The sequence below is a fragment of the Pristiophorus japonicus genome, unplaced genomic scaffold, assembly GCF_044704955.1.
Source record: "Pristiophorus japonicus isolate sPriJap1 unplaced genomic scaffold, sPriJap1.hap1 HAP1_SCAFFOLD_427, whole genome shotgun sequence".
In the NCBI taxonomy this organism is placed as follows: Eukaryota; Metazoa; Chordata; class Chondrichthyes; family Pristiophoridae; genus Pristiophorus; species Pristiophorus japonicus.
Genome location: NW_027254168.1, coordinates 60336 through 83807, shown reverse-complemented (window position 1 = coordinate 83807; position 23472 = coordinate 60336). Strand labels below are relative to the sequence as shown.

The 23472-nt window shown below is 47.7% G+C and overlaps 1 protein-coding gene across 1 annotated transcript in view; it reads left to right on the top strand.

Annotated features, from left to right (window-relative positions):
- LOC139251255 (tumor necrosis factor receptor superfamily member 3-like) overlaps positions 1–23472 on the top strand; it is a gene marked incomplete at its 3' end in the record, with an annotated part of 94724 nt that overhangs the window by 10940 nt on the left and 60312 nt on the right. Inside the window, exons 2-4 of the mRNA XM_070873225.1 lie at positions 4579–4681; positions 5588–5713; positions 7506–7655. Of these exons, the coding sequence (XP_070729326.1) occupies positions 4579–4681; positions 5588–5713; positions 7506–7655 (379 nt within the window). The remainder of the gene's footprint in view (positions 1–4578; positions 4682–5587; positions 5714–7505; positions 7656–23472) is intronic.

The following is a 23472-nucleotide window of genomic DNA, read 5'->3' as shown; positions in this document are numbered from 1 at the left end:
TCCTTTGGCCTTGTTGTCAACAAAGGCTGGCTGGCCTCTTCCTGCTATTCTTTAAGGCTCCCAGAGGAGCGTTGGTAAAATCTTACCCTGGGCCCCTGACATCCTGGGCAGCCGCCCAGGCCAGGAAAGGTCCAGGCTCTGTCTGCAGCAGAAAAGGCCGCACGTTATATAACCCCCCCGAACCCCTCGATTAGATTCCAGGCTACACCATCCTGGCATTAGCCAAGGGCTTGAGGGTCACCTTGGGCCTTCAAGGGGAGTGTTTGAAGCTAGCGGGCGCCTACAGAAATTAATTCGAAAGGCCAGTGGCCTCCTCCTCTTCTGAATTCGAAGAGGGCTGGAACACAAAGGGGTGGACATTGTTACTGTTCCAGTACAGCGGGACCTGGGGGTTACTTGCGCATGAAACACAACAGGTTAGTCTGCAGGTACAGCAAGTGATCAGGAAGGCCAATGGTATCTTGGCCTTTATTGCAAAAGGGATGGAGTATAAAAGCAGGGAAGTCTTGCTCCAGTTATACAGGGTATTGGTGAGGCCACACCTGGAGTACTGCGTGCAGTTTTGGTCTCCGTATTTACGGAAGGATATACTTGCTTTGGAGGCAGTTCAGAGAAGGTTCACTCGGTTGATCCCGGGGATGAGGGGGGTTGACTTATGAGGAAAGGTTGAGGAGGTTGGGCCTCTGCTCATTGGAATTCAGAAGAATGAGAGGTGATCTTATCGAAACGTATCAGATTATGAGGGGGCTCGACAAGGTGGATGCAGAGAGGATGTTTCCACTGATGGGGGAGACTAGAACTAGGGGGCATGGTCTTAGAATAAGGGGCCGCCCATTTAAAACTGAGATGAGGAGGAATTTCTTCTCTCAGAGGGTTGTAAATCTGTGGAATTCGCTGCCTCAGAGAGCTGTGGAAGCCGGGACATTGAATATATTTAAGACAGAGATAGACAGTTCCTTAACCGATAAGGGGATAAGGGGGCGGGCAGGGAAGTGGAGCTGTGTCCATGATCGGATCAGCCCATGATGGTATTAAATGGCGGAGCAGGCTCGAGGGGCCGAATGGCCGACTCCTGCTCCTATTTCTGATGTTCTTATAAAGCTCCAGTCACAGCACGTCTGGAGTAACAGTGTTCAGTTCTGGGCCCCAGATGTCTCAGAGGATATATCGGCCTTGGAACCGGTGCAGTTAAAGGGTTAAATTATGACAAGTTTCGTAGACTAGGCTCGTGTTCCCTCGAGTGTGGAAGTTTAAGGAGAGATCGAATCGAGGTGTTTAATGATCGACTTATGTAAATTTACTGCACGGAAGGAGGCCATTTCGGCCCATCGTGTCCGTTTCATTCCGGCCGACCAAGAGCCACCCCGGCCTAATCTCACTTTCCCGCTCTGGGTCCGTAGCCCTGTAGCTTACGGCATTTCAAGGTGCACTGCCAAATGTGTGGAGGGTTTCTGCCTCTACCGCCCTTTCAGGCCGTGAGTTCCATCCCAGACCCTCACCACCCTCTCCCCTCAAATCCCCTCTAAACCTCCCCCCAATTACTTTCAATCCCTGCCCCCTGGTTGTTGACCCCTCTGCCCAGGGAAACAGGCCCGTCCTATCCACTCTATCCAGGCCCCTCATCATTTCATACACCTCAATCAGGTCTCCCCTCAGCCTCCTCTGTTCCAAGGGAAACAACCCCAGCCTATCCAATCTTTCCTCATCGCGAAAATTCTCCAGTCACGGCAACATCCTGGTAAATCTCCTCTGTACCCTCTCTGGTTCAACATCCTGGTAAATCTCCTCTGCATCCTCTCCAGTGCAACATCCTGGTAAATCTCCTCTGTACCCTCTCTAGTGCAACATCCTGGTAAATCTCCTCTGTACCCTCTCTAGTGCAACATTCTGGTAAATCTTCTCTGTACCCTCTCTAGTGCAACATCCTGGTAAATCTCCTCTGTACCCTCTCCAGTGCAACATCCTGGTAAATCTCCTCTGTACCCTCTCTGGTGCAACATCCTGGTAAATCTCTTCTGTACCCTCTCCAGTGCAACATCCTGGTAAATCTCTTCTGTACCCTCTCCAGTGCAACATCCTGGTAAATCTCCTCTGTACCCTCTACAGTTCAACATCCTGGTAAATCTCCTCTGTACCCTCTCTAGTGCAACATCCTGGTAAATCTCCTCTGTACCCTCTCTAGTGCAACATCCTGGTAAATCTCCACTGTACCCTCTCTAGTGCAACATCCTGGTAAATCTCCTCTGTACCCTCTCCAGTGCAACATCCTGGTAAATCTCCTCTGCACCGTCTCTGGTTCAACATCCTGGTAAATTTCCTCTGTACTCTCTCCAATGCAACATCCTGGTAAATCTCCTCTGTACCCTCTCTAGTGCAACATCCTGGTAAATCTCCTCTGTACCCTCTCTAGTGCAACATCCTGGTAAATCTCCTCTGTACCGTCTCTGGTTCAACATCCTGGTAAATTTCCTCTGTACTCTCTCCAGTGCAACATCCTGGTAAATCTCCTCTGTACCCTCTCTGGTTCAACATCCTGGTAAATCTCCTCTGCACCCTCTCCAGTGTAACATCCTGGTAAATCTCCTCTGTACCCTCTCCAGTGCAACATCCTGGTAAATCTCCTCTGTACCCTCTCTGGTTCAACATCCTGGTAAATCTCCTCTGCACCCTCTCCAGTGCAACATCCTGGTAAATCTCCTCTGTACCCTCTCTAGTTCAACATCCTGGTAAATCTCCTCTGTACCCTCTCTGGTTCAACATCCTGGTAAATCTCCTCTGTACCCTCTCCAGTGCAACATCCTGGTAAATCTCCTCTGTACCCTCTCTCGTGCAACCTGGTAAATCTCCTCTGTACCCTCTCCAGTGCAACGTCCTGATAAATCTCTGTACCCTCTCCAGTGCAACATCCTGGTAAATCTCCTCTGTACCCTCTCCAGTGCAACATCCTGGTAAATCTCCTCTGTACCCTCTCCAGTGCAACGTCCTGGTAAATCTCCTCTGTACCCTCTCTCGTGCAACATCCTGGTAAATCTCCTCTGTACCCTCTCCAGTGCAACATTCTGGTAAATCTCCTCTCTACCCTCTCTAGTGCAACATCCTGGTAAATCTCCTCTGTACCCTCTCCAGTGCAACATTCTGGTAAATCTCCTCTGTACCCTCTCCAGTGCAACATGCTGGTAAATCTCCTCTGTACCTTCTCTAGTGCAACATCCTGGTAAATCTCCTCTGTACCCTCTCTAGTGTAACATCCTGGTAAATCTCCTCTGTACCCTCTCCAGTGCAACATCCTGGTAAATCTCCTCTGTACCCTCTCTCGTGCAACATCCTGGTAAATCTCCTCTGTACCTTCTCTAGTGCAACATCCTGGTAAATCTCCTCTGTACCCTCTCCAGTGCAACATTCTGGTAAATCTCCTCTGTACCCTCTCCAGTGCAACATGCTGGTAAATCTCCTCTGTACCCTCTCCAGTGCAACATCCCGGTAAATCTCCTCTGTACCCTCTCCAGTGCAACATCCTGGTAAATCTCCTCTGTACCCTCTTCAGTGCAACATCCCGGTAAATCTCCTCTGTACCCTCTCCAGTGCAACATCCCGGTAAATCTCCTCTGTACCCTCTCCAGTGCAACATCCTGGTAAATCTCCTCTGTACCCTCTCCAGTGCAACATCCTGGTAAATCTCCTCTGTACCCTCTCCAGTGCAACATCCTGGTAAATCTCCTCTGTACCCTCTCCAGTGCAACGTCCTGGTAAATCTCCTCTGTACCCTCTCTCGTGCAACATCCTGGTAAATCTCCTCTGTACCCTCTCCAGTGCAACATTCTGGTAAATCTCCTCTCTACCCTCTCTAGTGCAACATCCTGGTAAATCTCCTCTGTACCCTCTCCAGTGCAACATTCTGGTAAATCTCCTCTGTACCCTCTCCAGTGCAACATGCTGGTAAATCTCCTCTGTACCTTCTCTAGTGCAACATCCTGGTAAATCTCCTCTGTACCCTCTCTAGTGCAACATCCTGGTAAATCTCCTCTGTACCCTCTCCAGTGCAACATCCTGGTAAATCTCCTCTGTACCCTCTCCAGTGCAACATCCTGGTAAATCTCCTCTGTACCCTCTCCAGTGCAACATCCTGGTAAATCTCCTCTGTAGCCTCTCCAGTGCAATCACGCCCTTCCTGTAATGTGGTGACCAGAACTGCACGCAGTACTCCAGCTGTGGCCTAACTAGTGTTTGATACAGTTCGAGCATAACACCCCTGCACTTGTGTTTTCTGCCTCGTCCAATAAAGGCAAGTATTCCGTGTGCCTTCATAACCACCTTGTCTACCTGGCCTGCTCCCTTCAGGGATCTGTGGACCTGCACTCCAAGGTCCCTGTGTTCCTCTACACTTCTCAGTGTGTACATAGGCGTGTGTGTGCGCGCGTGTATGTGTGCATGTGTGTGCGTACGCGTGTATGCGTGAGATTATTCTAACCCAGGATAGGCTGGAGTCTGGTGTCGGGATTTCTCCTTGATGCGCCCTACAATTGATGAACCTTTAAATGACCCCTGACCTTTCCCCTCTCTCCACCCCCACCCCCGCAGTTGACCACCTCCGAACCGTACGCCCCTCAGCGGGGCAGCTGTCGTGCTGTCACCGATTACTTGGAGCCAAACATCGGTATCTGCTGCAGGAAGTGCGAACCAGGTAGGAACCGTATCACACGGGTCACTGGGTCTGTCCAGGGGTCAAAGCCAGTGTCGCAGGGGTCAAATCACGCTCGGGTGGAATGGGGGCATGGGTTTCGATGGGAGGGTTAGGGGACGGGAGGGATGGGTTTCGATGGGAGGGTTAGGGGACGGGAGGGATGGGTTTCGATGGGAGGGTTAGGGGACGGGAGGGATGGGTTTCGATGGGAGGGTTAGGGGATGGGAGGGTTAGGGGATGGGAGGGATGGGCTTCGATGGGAGAGTTAGGGGGCGGGAGGGATGGGCTTCGATGGGAGAGTTAGGGGGCGGGAGGGATGGGCTTCGATGGGAGGGTTAGGGGACGGGAGGGATGGGCTTCGATGGGAGGGTTAGGGGACGGGAGGGATGGGCTTCGATGGGAGGGTTAGGGGACGGGAGGGATGGGCTTCGATGGGAGAGTTAGGGGACGGGAGGGATGGGCTTCGATGGGAGAGTTAGGGGACGGGAGGGATGGGCTTCGATGAGAGGGTTAGGGGACTGGAGGGATGGGCTTCGATGGGAGGGTTAGGGGACTGGAGGGATGGGCTTCGATGGGAGGGTTAGGGGACTGGAGGGATGGGCTTCGATGGGAGGTTTAGGGGACGGGAGGGATGGGCTTCGATGGGAGGGTTAGGGGACGGGAGGGATGGGCTTCGATGGGAGGGTTAGGGGACGGGAGGGATGGGCTTCGATGGGAGGGTTCGGGGACGGGAGGGTTGTTGGAGATGCAACTCATCCAGGCAAGTGGGCGATATTCCAATCTACTCCTGACTTGTGCCTGTGGGAGGAGTGGGGTTGAGGGTCTGTTGACAGTTCCTGGGTGGCTCACCTTGGTCCTGGCATGACTGTGTGCTGCGATATAAGCGTTTTGGGTTGTCCCCGACAGGGTACTACGCCGAGCGGAGATGCAATCTCTCGATGGATACTTCCTGTATGCCCTGCCCCCCGGGAGAATACACGGAGTTCTGGAATTACGTCAGGGAATGCAAGTTGTGCCAAAGCTGCGATCAACGTGAGTCTCGAGTTTTTGCACCAGCGTTTTGTCCGGTCAGGGTATCGAGGGTCGCGGAGCAAAGGCAAGTCCATGGAACTGAGGCACACATCCACCGGGGATCTGATTGAACGGTGAATCGGGCCTGAATGGGCCTCCTCCTGTTCCTGTGTAACAGGCTCGAGGGGCTGAATGGGCCTCCTCCTGTTCCTGTGTAACAGGCTCGAGGGGCTGAATGGACCTCCTCCTGTTCCCATGTAACAGGCTCGAGGGGCTGAATGGGCCTCCTCCTGTTCCTGTGTAACAGGCTCGAGGGGCTGAATGGGCCTCCTCCTGTTCCTGTGTAACAGGCTCGAGGGACTGAATGGGCCTCCTCCTGTTCCTGTGTAACAGGCTCGAGGGGCTGAATGGGCCTCCTCCTTTTCCCATGTAACAGGCTCGAGGGGCCTACTCCCGTTGCTAAGGAACCAAGAGCCACACAAAAGGTTACTGCACAAGATAAAAGTTCACGGGGTTGGGGGTAATATATTAGCATGGATAGAGGATTGGCTAACTAACAGAGAACAGAGAGTCGGGATAAATGGTTCATTCTCGGGTTGGCGATCAGTAACTAGTGGGGTGTCGCAGGGATCAGTGCTGGGACCCCAGCTATTTACAATCTATATTAACGACTTGGAAGAAGGGACCGAGTGTAACGTAGTCAAGTTTGCTGACGATACAAAGATGGGAGGAAAAGCAATGTGTGAGGAGGACACAAAAAATCTGCTAAAGGACAGAGACAGGCTAAGTGAGTGGGCAAAAATTTGTCAGATGGAGTATAATGTGGGAAAGTGTGAGGTCATGCACTTTGGCAGAAAAAAATCAAAGAGCAAGTTATTATTTAAATGGAGAAAGATTGCAAAGTGCCGCAGTACAGCGGGATCTGGGGGTACTTGTACATGAAACACAAAAGGTTAGTATGCAGGAACAGCAAGTGATCAGGAAGGCCAATGGTATCTTGGCCTTTATTGCAAAGGGGATGGAGTATAAAAGCAGGGAAGTCTTGCTCCAGTTATACAGGGTATTGGTGAGGCCACACCTGGAGTACTGCGTGCAGTTCTGGTCTCCGTATTTACGAAAGGATATACTTGCTTTGGAGGCAGTTCAGAGAAGGTTCACTCGGTTGATTCCGGGGATGAGGGGGTTGACTTATGAGGAAAGGTTGAGGAGGTTGGGCCTCTACTCATTGGAATTCAGAAGAATGAGAGGTGATCTTATCGAAACGTATCAGATTATGAGGGGGCTCGACAAGGTGGATGCAGAGAGGATGTTCCCACTGATGGGGGAGACTAGAACTAGGGGGCATGGTCTTAGAATAAGGGGCCGCCCATTTAAAACTGAGATGAGGAGGAATTTCTTCTCTCAGAGGGTTGTAAATCTGTGGAACTCGCTGCCTCAGAGAGCTGTGGAAGCCGGGACATTGAATATATTTAAGACAGAGATAGACAGTTCATTAACCGATAAGGGGATAAGGGGGCGGGCAGGAAAGTGGAGCTGTGTCCATGATCGGATCAGCCATGATGGTATTAAATGGCGGAGCAGGCTCGAGGGGCCGAATGGCCGACTCCTGCTCCTATTTCTTCTGTTGTCAGAGGCCTGTGGATTTGATGGAGGACTTGCATGTCCGCTCGGAATGCTGGGAATGCCTTGCCTCCATTGACTGCTGGTGGGAAGGGAGGGGGGAGAATATCCACGGGTGAGGTTGTGACCCTGATGTGGACGGGGAAGGCTGAATCATTGATGAATTGTTTCCGTTGTACTTGTTTGGCAACAGGCCGGGAGCTGGTGGTGGGCGTGAACTGCACGACAATGGCTCGAACCGTCTGTGAATGCCGGAGTGGGTATCACTGCATTGAAGACACGGACTGTACAGAGTGTGAGAGGCACTCACCCTGTTCTCCCGGACAAGAGCTGGTACAGCCAGGTAATGTCCCCTCCACATCACCCCCACCCCCCCGGCCAACCCCCCGCCCGCCTCACAAACCCCGACCCGCCCCAAACCCCTCGATCATACCCCAGCCTGTAACTCACTCCCGGGTATCTGTTATTCTATATATAAACCCCCCGAACCCCTCGATTAGATTCCAGCCTGTAACTCACTCCCGGGTATCTGTTATTCTATATATAAACCCTCCGAACCCCTCGATTAGATTCCAGCCTGTAACTCACTCCCGGGTATCTGTTATTCTATATATAAACCCCCCCCGAACCCCTCGATTAGATTCCAGCCTGTAACTCACTCCCGGGTATCTGTTATTCTATATATAAACCCCCTGAACCCCTCGATTAGATTCCAGCCTGTAACCCACTCCCGGGTATCTGTTATTCTATATATAAACCCCCCGAACCCCTCGATTAGATTCCAGCCTGTAACTCACTCCCGGGTATCTGTTATTCTATATATAAACCCCCCGAACCCCTCGATTAGATTCCAGCCTGTAACTCACTCCCGGAGATCTGTTATTCTATATATAAACCCCCCGAACCCCTCGATTAGATTCCAGCCTGTAACTCACTCCCGGGTATCTGTTATTCTATATATAAACCCCCCGAACCCCTCGATTAGATTCCAGCCTGTAACTCACTCCCGGAGATCTGTTATTCTATATATAAACCCCCGAACCCTTCGATTAGATTCCAGCCTGTAACTCACTCCCAGGTATCTGTTATTCTATATATAAACCCCCCGAACCCCTCGATTAGATTCCAGCCTGTAACTCACTCCCGGGTATCTGTTATTCTATATATAAACCCCCCGAACCCCTCGATTAGATTCCAGCCTGTAACTCACTCCCGGGTATCTGTTATTGTGTATATATAAACCCCCCGAACCCCTCGATTAGATTCCAGCCTGTAACTCACTCCCGGGTATCTGTTATTGTGTATATATAAACCCCCCGAACCCCTCGATTAGATTCCAGTCTGTAACTCACTCCCGGGTATCTGTTATTCTATATATAAACCCCCCGAACCCCTCGATTAGATTCCAGCCTGTAACTCACTCCCGGGTATCTGTTATTCTATATATAAATCCCCCGAACCCCTCGATTAGATTCCAGTCTGTAACTCACTCCCGGGTATCTGTTATTCTATATATAAACCTCCCGAACCCCTCGATTAGATTCCAGCCTGTAACTCACTCCCGGGTATCTATTATTCTATATATAAACCCCCCGAACCCCTCGATTAGATTCCAGCCTGTAACTCACTCCCGGGTATCTGTTATTCTAAATATAAACCTCCCGAACCCCTCGATTAGATTCCAGCCTGTAACTCACTCCCGGGTATCTGTTATTCTATATATAAACCTCCCGAACCCCTCGATTAGATTCCAGCGTGTAACTCACTCCCGGGTATCTGTTATTCTATATATAAAACCCCCGAACCCCTCGATTAGATTCCAGTCTGTAACTCACTCCCGGGTATCTATTATTCTATATATAAACCCCCCGAACCCCTCGATTAGATTCCAGCCTGTAACTCACTCCCAGGTATCTGTTGTTCTATATATAAACCCCCCGAACCCCTCGATTAGATTCCAGCCTGTAACTCACTCCCGTGTATCTGTTATTCTATATATAAACCCCCCGAACCCCTCGATTAGATTCCAGCCTGTAACTCACTCCCAGGTATCTGTTATTCTATATATAAACCCCCCCCCCGAACCCCTCGATTCGATTCCAGCCTGTAACTCACTCCCGGGTATCTGTTATTCTATATATAAACCCCTCTGAACCCCTCGATTAGATTCCAGCCTGTAACTCACTCCCAGATATCTGTTATTCTATATATAAACTCCCCCGAACCCTTCGATTAGATTCCAGCCTGTAACTCACTCCCGGGTATCTGTTATTCTATATATAAACCCCTCTGAACCCCTCGATTAGATTCCAGCCTGTAACTCACTCCCAGATATCTGTTATTCTATATATAAACCCCCCCGAACCCCTCGATTAGATTCCAGCCTGTAACTCACTCCCAGGTATCTGTTATTCTATATATAAACCCCCCGAACACCTCGATTAGATTCCAGTCTGTAACTCACTCCCGGGTATCTGTTATTCTATATATAAACCTCCCGAACCCCTCGATTAGATTCCAGCCTGCAACTCACTCCCGGGTATCTGTTATTCTACATATAAACCCCCCGAATCCCTCGATTAGATTCCAGCCTGTAACTCACTCCCGGGTATCTGTTATTCTATATATAAACCCCCGAACCCCTCGATTAGATTCCAGCCTGTAACTCACTCCCGGGTATCTGTTATTCTATATATAAACCCCCCGAACCCCTCGATTAGATTCCAGCCTGTAACTCACTCCCGGGTATCTGTTATTGTATATATAAACCCCCCAAACCCCTCGATTAGATTCAAGTCTGTAATTCACTCCCGGGTATCTGTTATTCTATATATAAACCCCCAGAACCCCTCGATTAGATTCCAGTTTGTAACTCACTCCCGGGTATCTGTTATTCTCTATATAAACCCCCGAACCCCTCGATTAGATTCCAGCCTGTAACTCACTCCCATGTATCCGTTATTCTATATATAAACCCCCCGAACCCCTCGATGAGATTCCAGCCTGTAACTCACTCCCGGGTATCTGTTATTTTATATATAAACCCCCCGAACTCCTCGATTCGATTCCAGCCTGCAACTCACTCCCGGGTATCTGTTATTTTATATATAAACCCCCCGAAATCCTCGATTAGATTCCAGCCTGTAACTCACTCCCAGCTATCTGTTATTCTATATATAAACACCCCGAACCCCTCGATTAGATTCCAGCCTGTAACTCACTCCCGGGTATCTGTTATTCTATATATAAACCCCCCAAACCCCTCGATTAGATTCCAGTCTGTAATTCACTCCCGGGTATCTGTTATTCTATATATAAACCCCCAGAACCCCTCGATTAGATTCCAGTTTGTAACTCACTCCCGGGTATCCGTTATTCTATATATAAACCCCCCGAACTCCTCGATTAGATTCCAGCCTGTAACTCACTCCCGGGTATCTGTTATTCTATATATAAACCCCCCGAACCCCTCGATTAGATTCCAGCCTGTAACTCACTCCCGGGTATCTGCTATTCTATATATAAACCCCCCCGAACCCCTCGATTAGATTCCAGCCTGTATCTCACTCCCGGGTATCTGTTATTCTATATATAAACCCCCAGAACCCCTCGATTAGATTCCAGCCTGTAACTCACTCCCGGGTATCTGCTATTCTATATATAAACCCCCCGAACCCCTCGATTAGATTCCAGCCTGTAACTCACTCCCGGGTATGTGCTATTCTATATATAAACCCCCCGAACCCCTCGATTAGATACCAGCCTCTTAATCACTCCCGGGTATCTGTATTCTATATATAAACCCCCCGAACCCCTCGATTAGATTCCAGCCTGTAACTCACTCCCGGGTATCTGTTATTCTATATATAAACCCCCCGAACCCCTCGATTAGATTCCAGTCTGTCACTCACTGCCGGGTATCTGTTATTCTATATATAAACCTCTCGATTAGATTCCAGCCTGTAACTCACTCCAAGGTATCTGTTATTCTATATATAAACCCCCCGAACCCCTCGATTAGATTCCAGCCTGTAACACACTCCAAGGTATCTGTTATTCTATATATAAACCCCCCGAACCCCTCGATTAGATTTCAGCCTGTAACTCACTCCCGTGTATCTGTTATTCTATATATAAACCCCCCGAACCCCTCGATTAGATTCCAGCCTGTAACTCACTCCCGGGTATCTGTTATTCTATATATAAACCTCCCCCGAACCCCTCGATTAGATTCCAGCCTGTAACTCACTCCCGGGTATCTGTTATTCTATATATAAACCCCCCCGAACCCTTCGATTAGATTCCAGCCTGAAACTCACTCCCGGGTATCTGTTATTCTATATATTAACCCCCGAACCCACGATTAGATTCCAGCCTGTAACTCACTCCCGGGTATGTTCTATATATAAACCCCCTGAACCCCTCGATTAGATTCCAGTCTGTAACTCACTCCCGGGTATCTGTGTTCTATATATAACCCCCCCGAACCCCTCGATTAGATTCCAGCCTGTAACTCACTCCCGGGTATGTTCTATATATAAACCCCCTGAACCCCTCGATTAGATTCCAGTCTGTAACTCACTCCCGGGTATCTGTGTTCTATATATAAACCCCCAGAACCCCTCGATTAGATTCCAGCCTGTAACTCACTCCCGGGTATGTTCTATATATAAACCCCCTGAACCCCTCGATTAGATTCCAGTCTGTAACTCACTCCCGGGTATCTGTGTTCTATATATAACCCCCCCGAACCCCTCGATTAGATTCCAGCCTGTAACTCACTCCCGGGTATGTTCTATATATAAACCCCCTGAACCCCTCGATTAGATTCCAGTCTGTAACTCACTCCCGGGTATCTGTGTTCTATATATAACCCCCCCGAACCCCTCGATTAGATTCCAGCCTTTAACTCACTCCCGGGTATGTTCTATATATAAACCCCCTGAACCCCTGGATTAGATTCCAGTCTGTAACTCACTCCCGGGTATCTGTGTTCTATATATAACCCCCCCGAACACCTCGATTAGATTCCAGCCTGTAACTCACTCCCGGGTATGTTCTATGTATAAACCCCCTGAACCCCTCGATTAGATTCCAGTCTGTAACTCACTCCCGGGTATCTGTGTTCTATATATAAACCCCCTGAACCCCTCGATTAGATTCCAGTCTGTAACTCACTCCCGGGTATCTGTGTTCTATATATAACCCCCCCGAACCCCTCGATTAGATTCCAGCCTGTAACTCACTCCCGGGTATCTGTTATTCTATATATAAACCCCCCGAACCCCTCGATTAGATTCCAGCCTGTAACTCACTCCCAGGTATCTGTTATTCTATATATAAACCCCCCGAACACCTCGATTAGATTCCAGTCTGTAACTCACTCCCGGGTATCTGTTATTCTATATATAAACCTCCCGAACCCCTCGATTAGATTCCAGCCTGCAACTCACTCCCGGGTATCTGTTATTCTACATATAAACCCCCCGAATCCCTCGATTAGATTCCAGCCTGTAACTCACTCCCGGGTATCTGTTATTCTATATATAAACCCCCGAACCCCTCGATTAGATTCCAGCCTGTAACTCACTCCCGGGTATCTGTTATTCTATATATAAACCCCCCGAACCCCTCGATTAGATTCCAGCCTGTAACTCACTCCCGGGTATCTGTTATTGTATATATAAACCCCCCAAACCCCTCGATTAGATTCAAGTCTGTAATTCACTCCCGGGTATCTGTTATTCTATATATAAACCCCCAGAACCCCTCGATTAGATTCCAGTTTGTAACTCACTCCCGGGTATCTGTTATTCTCTATATAAACCCCCGAACCCCTCGATTAGATTCCAGCCTGTAACTCACTCCCATGTATCCGTTATTCTATATATAAACCCCCCGAACCCCTCGATGAGATTCCAGCCTGTAACTCACTCCCGGGTATCTGTTATTTTATATATAAACCCCCCGAACTCCTCGATTCGATTCCAGCCTGCAACTCACTCCCGGGTATCTGTTATTTTATATATAAACCCCCCGAAATCCTCGATTAGATTCCAGCCTGTAACTCACTCCCAGCTATCTGTTATTCTATATATAAACACCCCGAACCCCTCGATTAGATTCCAGCCTGTAACTCACTCCCGGGTATCTGTTATTCTATATATAAACCCCCCAAACCCCTCGATTAGATTCCAGTCTGTAATTCACTCCCGGGTATCTGTTATTCTATATATAAACCCCCAGAACCCCTCGATTAGATTCCAGTTTGTAACTCACTCCCGGGTATCCGTTATTCTATATATAAACCCCCCGAACTCCTCGATTAGATTCCAGCCTGTAACTCACTCCCGGGTATCTGTTATTCTATATATAAACCCCCCGAACCCCTCGATTAGATTCCAGCCTGTAACTCACTCCCGGGTATCTGCTATTCTATATATAAACCCCCCCGAACCCCTCGATTAGATTCCAGCCTGTATCTCACTCCCGGGTATCTGTTATTCTATATATAAACCCCCAGAACCCCTCGATTAGATTCCAGCCTGTAACTCACTCCCGGGTATCTGCTATTCTATATATAAACCCCCCGAACCCCTCGATTAGATTCCAGCCTGTAACTCACTCCCGGGTATGTGCTATTCTATATATAAACCCCCCGAACCCCTCGATTAGATACCAGCCTCTTAATCACTCCCGGGTATCTGTATTCTATATATAAACCCCCCGAACCCCTCGATTAGATTCCAGCCTGTAACTCACTCCCGGGTATCTGTTATTCTATATATAAACCCCCCGAACCCCTCGATTAGATTCCAGTCTGTCACTCACTGCCGGGTATCTGTTATTCTATATATAAACCTCTCGATTAGATTCCAGCCTGTAACTCACTCCAAGGTATCTGTTATTCTATATATAAACCCCCCGAACCCCTCGATTAGATTCCAGCCTGTAACACACTCCAAGGTATCTGTTATTCTATATATAAACCCCCCGAACCCCTCGATTAGATTTCAGCCTGTAACTCACTCCCGTGTATCTGTTATTCTATATATAAACCCCCCGAACCCCTCGATTAGATTCCAGCCTGTAACTCACTCCCGGGTATCTGTTATTCTATATATAAACCTCCCCCGAACCCCTCGATTAGATTCCAGCCTGTAACTCACTCCCGGGTATCTGTTATTCTATATATAAACCCCCCCGAACCCTTCGATTAGATTCCAGCCTGAAACTCACTCCCGGGTATCTGTTATTCTATATATTAACCCCCGAACCCACGATTAGATTCCAGCCTGTAACTCACTCCCGGGTATGTTCTATATATAAACCCCCTGAACCCCTCGATTAGATTCCAGTCTGTAACTCACTCCCGGGTATCTGTGTTCTATATATAACCCCCCCGAACCCCTCGATTAGATTCCAGCCTGTAACTCACTCCCGGGTATGTTCTATATATAAACCCCCTGAACCCCTCGATTAGATTCCAGTCTGTAACTCACTCCCGGGTATCTGTGTTCTATATATAAACCCCCAGAACCCCTCGATTAGATTCCAGCCTGTAACTCACTCCCGGGTATGTTCTATATATAAACCCCCTGAACCCCTCGATTAGATTCCAGTCTGTAACTCACTCCCGGGTATCTGTGTTCTATATATAACCCCCCCGAACCCCTCGATTAGATTCCAGCCTGTAACTCACTCCCGGGTATGTTCTATATATAAACCCCCTGAACCCCTCGATTAGATTCCAGTCTGTAACTCACTCCCGGGTATCTGTGTTCTATATATAACCCCCCCGAACCCCTCGATTAGATTCCAGCCTTTAACTCACTCCCGGGTATGTTCTATATATAAACCCCCTGAACCCCTGGATTAGATTCCAGTCTGTAACTCACTCCCGGGTATCTGTGTTCTATATATAACCCCCCCGAACACCTCGATTAGATTCCAGCCTGTAACTCACTCCCGGGTATGTTCTATGTATAAACCCCCTGAACCCCTCGATTAGATTCCAGTCTGTAACTCACTCCCGGGTATCTGTGTTCTATATATAAACCCCCTGAACCCCTCGATTAGATTCCAGCCTGTAACTCACTCCCGGGTATGTTCTATATATAAACCCCCCGAACCCCTCGATTAGATTCCAGCCTGTAACTCACTCCCGGGTATGTTCTATATATAAACCCCCTGAACCCCTCGATTAGATTCCAGTCTGTAACTCACTCCCGGGTATCTGTGTTCTATATATAACCCCCCCGAACCCCTCGATTAGATTCCAGCCTGTAACTCACTCCCGGGTATCTGCTATTCTATATATAAACCCCCCCGAACACCTCGATTAGATTTCAGCCTGTAACTCACTCCAAGGGATCTGTTATTCTATATATAAACCCCCCGAACCCCTCGATTAGATTCCAGCCTGTAACTCACTCCCGGGTATCTGTTATTCTATATGTAAACCCCCCGAACCCCTCGATTAGATTCCAGCCTGTAACTCACTCCCGGGTATCTGTTATTCTATATATAAACCCCCCGAACCCCTCGATTAGATTCCAGCCTGTAACTCACTCCCGGGTATCTGTTATTCTATATATAAACCCCCCCGAACCCCTCGATTAGATTCCAGCCTGTAACTCACTCCCGGGTATCTGTTATTCTATATATTAACCCCCGAACCCCTCGATTAGATTCCAGCCTGTAACTCACTCCCGGATATCTGTTATTCTATATATAAACCTCCCGAACCCCTCGATTAGATTCCAGCCTGTAACTCACTCCCGGGTATCTGTTATTCTATATATAAACCCCCCCGAACCCCTCGATTAGATTCCAGCCTGTAACTCACTCCCGGGTATCTGTTATTCTATATATAAACCCCCCCCGAACCCCTCGATTAGATTCCAGTCTGTAACTCACTCCCGGGTATCTGTTATTCTATATATTAACCCCCGAACCCCTCGATTAGATTCCAGCCTGTAACTCACTCCCGGATATCTGTTATTCTATATATAAACCTCCCGAACCCCTCGATTAGATTCCAGCCTGTAACTCACTCCCGGGTATCTGTTAAACATAGAGACATAGAAAATAGGTGCAGGAGCAGGCCATTCAGCCCTTCTAGCCTGCACCGCCATTCAATGAGTTCATGGCTGAACATGAAACTTCAGTACCCCCTTCCTGCTTTCTCGCCATAACCCTTGATCCCCCGAGTAGTAAGAACTTCATCTAACTCCCTTTTGAATATATTTAGTGAATTGGCCTCAACTACTTTCTGTGGTAGAGAATTCCACAGGTTCACCACTCTCTGGGTGAAGAAGTTTCTCCTCATCTCGGTCCTAAATGGCTTACCCCTTATCCTCAGACTGTGACCCCTGGTTCTGGACTTCCCCAACATTGGGAACATTCTTTCTGCATCTAACCTGTCTAAACCCGTCAGAATTTTAAACGTTTCTATGAGGTCCCCTCTCATTCTTCTGAACTCCAGTGAATACAAGCCCAGTTGATCCAATCTTTCTTGATAGGTCAGTCCCGCCATCCCGGGAATCAGTCTGGTGAACCTTCGCTGCACTCCCTCAATAGCAAGAATGTCCTTCCTCAAGTTAGGAGACCAAAACTGTACACAATACTCCAGGTGTGGCCTCACCAAGGCCCTGTACAACTGTAGCAACACCTCCCTGCCCCTGTACTCAAATCCCCTCGCTATGAAGGCCAACATGCCATTTGCTTTCTTAACCGCCTGCTGTACCTGCATGCCAACCTTCAATGACTGATGTACCATGACACCCAGGTCTCGTTGCACCTTCCCTTTTCCTAATCTGTCACCATTCAGATAATAGTCTGTCTCTCTGTTTTTACCACCAAAGTGGATAACCTCACATTTATCCACATTATACTTCATCTGCCATGCATTTGCCCACTCACCTAACCTATCCAAGTCACTCTGCAGCCTAATAGCATCCTCCTCGCAGCTCACACTGCCACCCAACTTAGTATCATCCGCAAATTTGGAGATACTACATTTAATCCCCTCGTCTAAATCATTAATGTACAATGTAAACAGCTGGGGCCCCAGCACAGAACCTTGCGGTACCCCACTAGTCACTGCCTGCCATTCCGAAAAGTACCCGTTTACTCCTACTCTTTGCTTCCTGTCTGACAACCAGTTCTCAATCCACGTCAGCACACTACCCCCAATCCCATGTGCTTTAACTTTGCACATTAATCTCTTGTGTGGGACCTTGTCGAAAGCCTTCTGAAAGTCCAAATATACCACATCAACTGGTTCTCCTTTGTCCACTTTACTAGAAACATCCTCAAAAAATTCCAGAAGATTTGTCAAGCATGATTTCCCTTTCACAAATCCATGCTGACTTGGACCTATCATGTCACCATTTTCCAGATGCACTGCTATGACATCCTTAATAATTGATTCCATCATTTTACCCACTACTGAGGTCAGGCTGACCGGTCTATAATTCCCTGTTTTCTCTCTCCCTCCTTTTTTAAAAAGTGGGGTTACATTGGCTACCCTCCACTCCATAGGAACTGATCCAGAGTCAATGGAATGTTGGAAAATGACTGTCAATGCATCCGCTATTTCCAAGGCCACCTCCTTAAGTACTCTAGGATGCAGTCCATCAGGCCCTGGGGATTTATCGGCCTTCAATCCCATCAATTTCCCCAACACAATTTCCTGACTAATAAAGATTTCCCTCAGTTCCTCTTCCTTACTAGACCCTCTGACCCCTTTTATATCTGGAAGGTTGTTTGTGTCCTCCTTAGTGAATACTGAACCAAAGTACTTGTTCAATTGGTCTGCCATTTCTTTGTTCCCCGTTTTGACTTCCCCTGATTCTGACTGCAGGGGACCTACGTTTGTCTTCACCAACCTTTTTCTCTTTACATACCTATAGAAACTTTTGCAATCCGCCTTAATGTTCCCTGCAAGCTTCTTCTCGTACTCCATTTTCCCTGCCCTAATCAAACCCTTTGTCCTCCTCTGCTGAGTTCTAAATTTCTCCCAGTCCCCAGGTTCGCTGCTATTTCTGGCCAATTTGTATGCCACTTCCTTGGCTTTAATACTATCCCTGATTTCCCTAGATAGCCACGGTTGAGCCACCTTCCCTTTTTTATTTTTACGCCAGACAGGAATGTACAATTGTTGTAATTCATCCATGCGGTCTCTAAATGTCTGCCATTGCCCATCCACAGTCAACCCCTTAAGTATCATTCGCCAATCTATCCTAGCCAATTCACGCCTCATACCTTCAAAGTTACCCTTCTTTAAGTACTGGACCATGGTCTCTGAAATTACTGTTTCATTCTCCATCCTAATGCAGAATTCCACCATATTATGGTCACTCTTCCCCAAGGGGCCTCGCACAATGAGATTGCTAATTAATCCTCTGTCATTACACAACACCCAGTCTAAGATGGCCTCCCCCCTAGTTGGTTCCTCAACATATTGGTCTAGAAAACCATCCCTTATGCACTCCAGGAAATCCTCCTCCACCGTATTGCTTCCAGTTTGGCTAGCCCAATCTATGTGCATATTAAAGTCACCCATTATAACTGCTACACCTTTATTGCATGCACCCCTAATTTCCTGTTTGATGCCCTCCCCAACATCCCTATTACTGTTTGGAGGTCTGTACACAACTCCCACTAACGTTTTTTGCCCTTTGGTGTTCTGCAGCTCTACCCATATAGATTCCACATCATCCAAGCTACTGTCTTTCCTAACTATTGCATTAATCTCCTCTTTAACCAGCAATGCTACCCCACCTCCTTTTCCTTTTATTCTATCCTTCCTGAATGTTGAATACCCCTGAATGTTGAGTTCCCAGCCCTGATCATCCTGGAGCCACGTCTCCGTAATCCCAATCAATTATTGTATATATAAACCCCCCAAACCCCTCGATTAGATTCCAGCCTGTAACTCACTCCCATGTATCCGTTATTCTATATATAAACCCCCCGAACCCCTCGATGAGATTCCAGCCTGTAACTCACTCCCGGGTATCCGTTATTCTATATATAAACCCCCCGAACTCCTCGATTAGATTCCAGCCTGTAACTCACTCCCAGGTATCTGTTATTCTATATATAAACCCCCCCAACCCCTCGATTAGATTCCAGCCTGCAACTCACTCCCGGGTATCTGTTATTTTATATATAAACCCCCCGAAATCCTCGATTAGATTCCAGCCTGTAACTCATTCCCAGCTATCTGTTATTCTATATATAAACCCCCCGAACCCCTCGATTAGATTCCAGCCTGTAACTCACTCCCGCGTATCTGTTATTCTCCATATAAATCTCCCCGAACCCCTCGATTAGATTCCAGCCTGTAACTCACTCCCAGGTATCCGTTATTCTATATATAAACCCCCCGAACCCCTCGATTAGATTCCAGCCTGTAACTCACTCCCGGGTATCTGTTATTCTATATATAAACCCCCCGAACTCCTCGATTAGATTCCAGCCTGTAACTCACTCCTGGGTATCTGTTATTCTATATATAAACCCCCCCGAACCCCTCGATTAGATTCCAGCCTGTAACTCACTCCCGGGTATCTGTTATTCTATATATAAACCCCCCCCCGAACCCCTCGATTAGATTCCAGCCTCTAACTCACTCCCGGATATCTGTTATTCTATATATAAACACCCCGAACCCCTCGATTAGATTCCAGCCTGTAACTCACTCCCGGGTATCTGCTATTCTATATATAAACCCCCCCGAACCCCTCGATTAGATTCCAGCCTGTATCTCACTCCCGGGTATCTGTTATTCTATATATAAACCCCCCCCGAACCCCTCGATTAGATTCCAGCCTCTAACTCACTCCCGGATATCTGTTATTCTATATATAAACACCCCGAACCCCTCGATTAGATTCCAGCCTGTAACTCACTCCCGGGTATCTGCTATTCTATATATAAACCCCCCCGAACCCCTCGATTAGATTCCAGCCTGTATCTCACTCCCGGGTATCTGTTATTCTATATATAAACCCACAGAACCCCTCGATTAGATTCCAGCCTGTAACTCACTCCCGGGTATCTGTTATTCTATATATAAACCCCCGAACCCCTCGATTAGATTCCAGCCTGTAACTCACTCCCGGGTATCTGTTATTCTATATATAAACCCCCCCGAACCCCTCGATTAGATTCCAGCCTGTAACTCACTCCCGGGTATCTGCTATTCTATATATAAACCCCCCGAACCCCTCGATTAGATTCCAGCCTGTAACTCACTCCCGGGTATCTGTTATTCTATATATAAACCCCCCGAACCCCTCGATTAGATTCCAGCCTGTAACTCACTCCCGGGTATCTGTTATTCTATATATAAACCCCCCGAACCCCTCGATTAGATTCCAGCCTGTAACTCACTCCCGGGTATCTGTTATTCTATATATAAACCTCCCGAACCCCTCGATTAGATTCCAGCCTGTAACTCACTCCCAGATATCTGTTATTCTATATATAAACCCCCCGAACCCATCGATAAGATTCCAGCCTGTAACTCACTCCCGGGTATCTGTTATTCTATATATAAACCCCCCGAACCCCTCGATTCGATTCCAGCCTGTAACTCACTCCCGGGTATCTGTTATTCTATATATAAACCTCCCGAACCCCTTGATTAGATTCCAGCCTGTAACTCACTCCCGGGTATCTGTTATTCTATATATAAACCCCCCGAACCCCTCGATTCGATTCCAGCCTGTAACTCACTCCCGGGTATCTGTTATTCTATATATAAACCCCCCCGAACACCTCGATTAGATTCCAGCCTGTAACTCACTCCCGGGTATCTGTTATTCTATATATAAACCCCCCCGAACCCCTCGATTAGATTCCAGCCTCTAACTCACTCCCGGGTATCTGTTATTGTATATATAAACCCCCCAAACCCCTCGATTAGATTCCAGCCTGTAACTCACTCCCGGGTATCTGTTATTCTATATATAAACCCCCCCCGAAACCCTCGATTAGATTCCAGCCTCAAACTCACTCCCGGATATCTGTTATTCTATATATAAACACCCCGAACCCCTCGATTAGATTCCAGCCTGTAACTCACTCCCGGGTATCTGCTATTCTATATATAAACCCCCCCGAACCCCTCGATTAGATTCCAGCCTGTAACTCACTCCCGGGTATCTGCTATTCCATATATAAACACCCCGAACCCCTCGATTAGATTCCAGCCTGTAACTCACTCCCAGGTATCTGTTATTCTATATATAAACCCCCCCGAACCATTCGATTAGATTCCAGCCTGTAACTCACTCCCGGGTATCTGTTATTCTATATATAAACCCCCCCCGAAAACCTCGATTAGATTACAGCCTCAAACTCACTCCCGGATATCTGTTATTCTATATATAAACACCCCGAACCCCTCGATTAGATTCCAGCCTGTAACTCACTCCTGGGTATCTGCTATTCTATATATAAACCCCCCGAACCGCTCGATTAGATTCCAGTCTGTATCTCACTCCCTGGTATCTGTTATTCTATATATAAACCCCCAGAACCCCTCGATTAGATTCCAGCCTGTTAATCACTCCCGCGTATCTGTATTCTATATATAAACCCCCCGAACCCCTCGATTAGATTCCAGTCTGTCACTCACTGCTGGGTATCTGTTATTCTATATATAAACCTCTCGATTAGATTCCAGCCTGTAACTCACTCCCGGGTATCTGTTATTCTATATATAAACCCCCCCGAACCCCTCGATTAGATTCCAGCCTGTAACTCACTCCAAGGTATCTGTTATTCTATATATAAACCCCCCGAACCCCTCGATTAGATTCCAGCCTGTAACACTCTCCAAGGTATCTGTTATTCTATATATAAACCCCCCGAACCCCTCGATTAGATTTCAGCCTGTAACTCACTCCCGGGTATCTGTTATTCTATATGTAAACCCCCCGAACCCCTCGATTAGATTCCAGCCTGTAACTCACTCCCGGGTATCTGTTATTCTATATATAAACCCCCCGAACCCTCGATTAGATTCCAGCCTGTAACTCACTCCCGGGTATCTGTTATTCTATATATAAACCTCCCGAACCCCTCGATTAGATTCCAGCCTGTAACACACTCCCAGATATCTGTTATTCGATATATAAACCCCCCGAACCCATCGATAAGATTCCAGCCTGTAACTCAATCCCGGGTATCTGTTATTCTATATATAAACCCCCCGAACCCCTCGATTCGATTCCAGCCTGTAACTCACTCCCGGGTATCTGTTATTCTATATATAAACCTCCCGAACCCCTCGATTAGATTCCAGCCTGCAACTCACTCCCGGGTATCTGTTATTCTATATATAAACCCCCCGAACCCCTCGATTAGATTCCAGCCTGTAACTCACTCCCGGGTATCTGTTATTCTATATATAAACCCCCCGAACCCCTCGATAAGATTCCAGCCTGTAACTCACTCCCGGGTATCTGTTATTCGAAATATAAACCCCCCGAACCCCTCGATTCGATTCCAGCCTGTAACTCACTCCCGGGTATCTGTTATTCTATATATAAACCTCCCGAACCCCTCGATTAGATTCCAGCCTGTAACTCACTCCCGGGTATCTGTTATTCTATATATAAACCCCCCGAACCCCTCGATTCGATTCCAGCCTGTAACTCACTCCCGGGTATCTGTTATTCTATATATAAACCTCCCGAACCCCTCGATTAGATTCCAGCCTGTAACTCACTCCCGGGTATCTGTTATTCTACATATTAACCTCCCGAACCCCTCGATTAGATTCCAGCCTGCAACTCACTCCCGGGTATCTGTTCTAGAAATAAACCCCCCCGAACCCCTCGATTAGATTCCAGCCTGTAACTCACTCCCGGGTATCTGTTATTCTATATATAAACCCCCCCGAACCCCTCGATTAGATTCCAGCCTCTAACTCACTCCCGGGTATCTGTTATTGTATATATAAACCCCCCAAACCCCTCGATTAGATTCCAGCCTGTAACTCACTCCCGGGTATCTGTTATTCTATATATAAACCCCCCCCGAAACCCTCGATTAGATTCCAGCCTCAAACTCACTCCCGGGTATCTGTTATTGTATATATAAACCTCCCGAACCCCTCGATTAGATTCCAGCCTGTAACT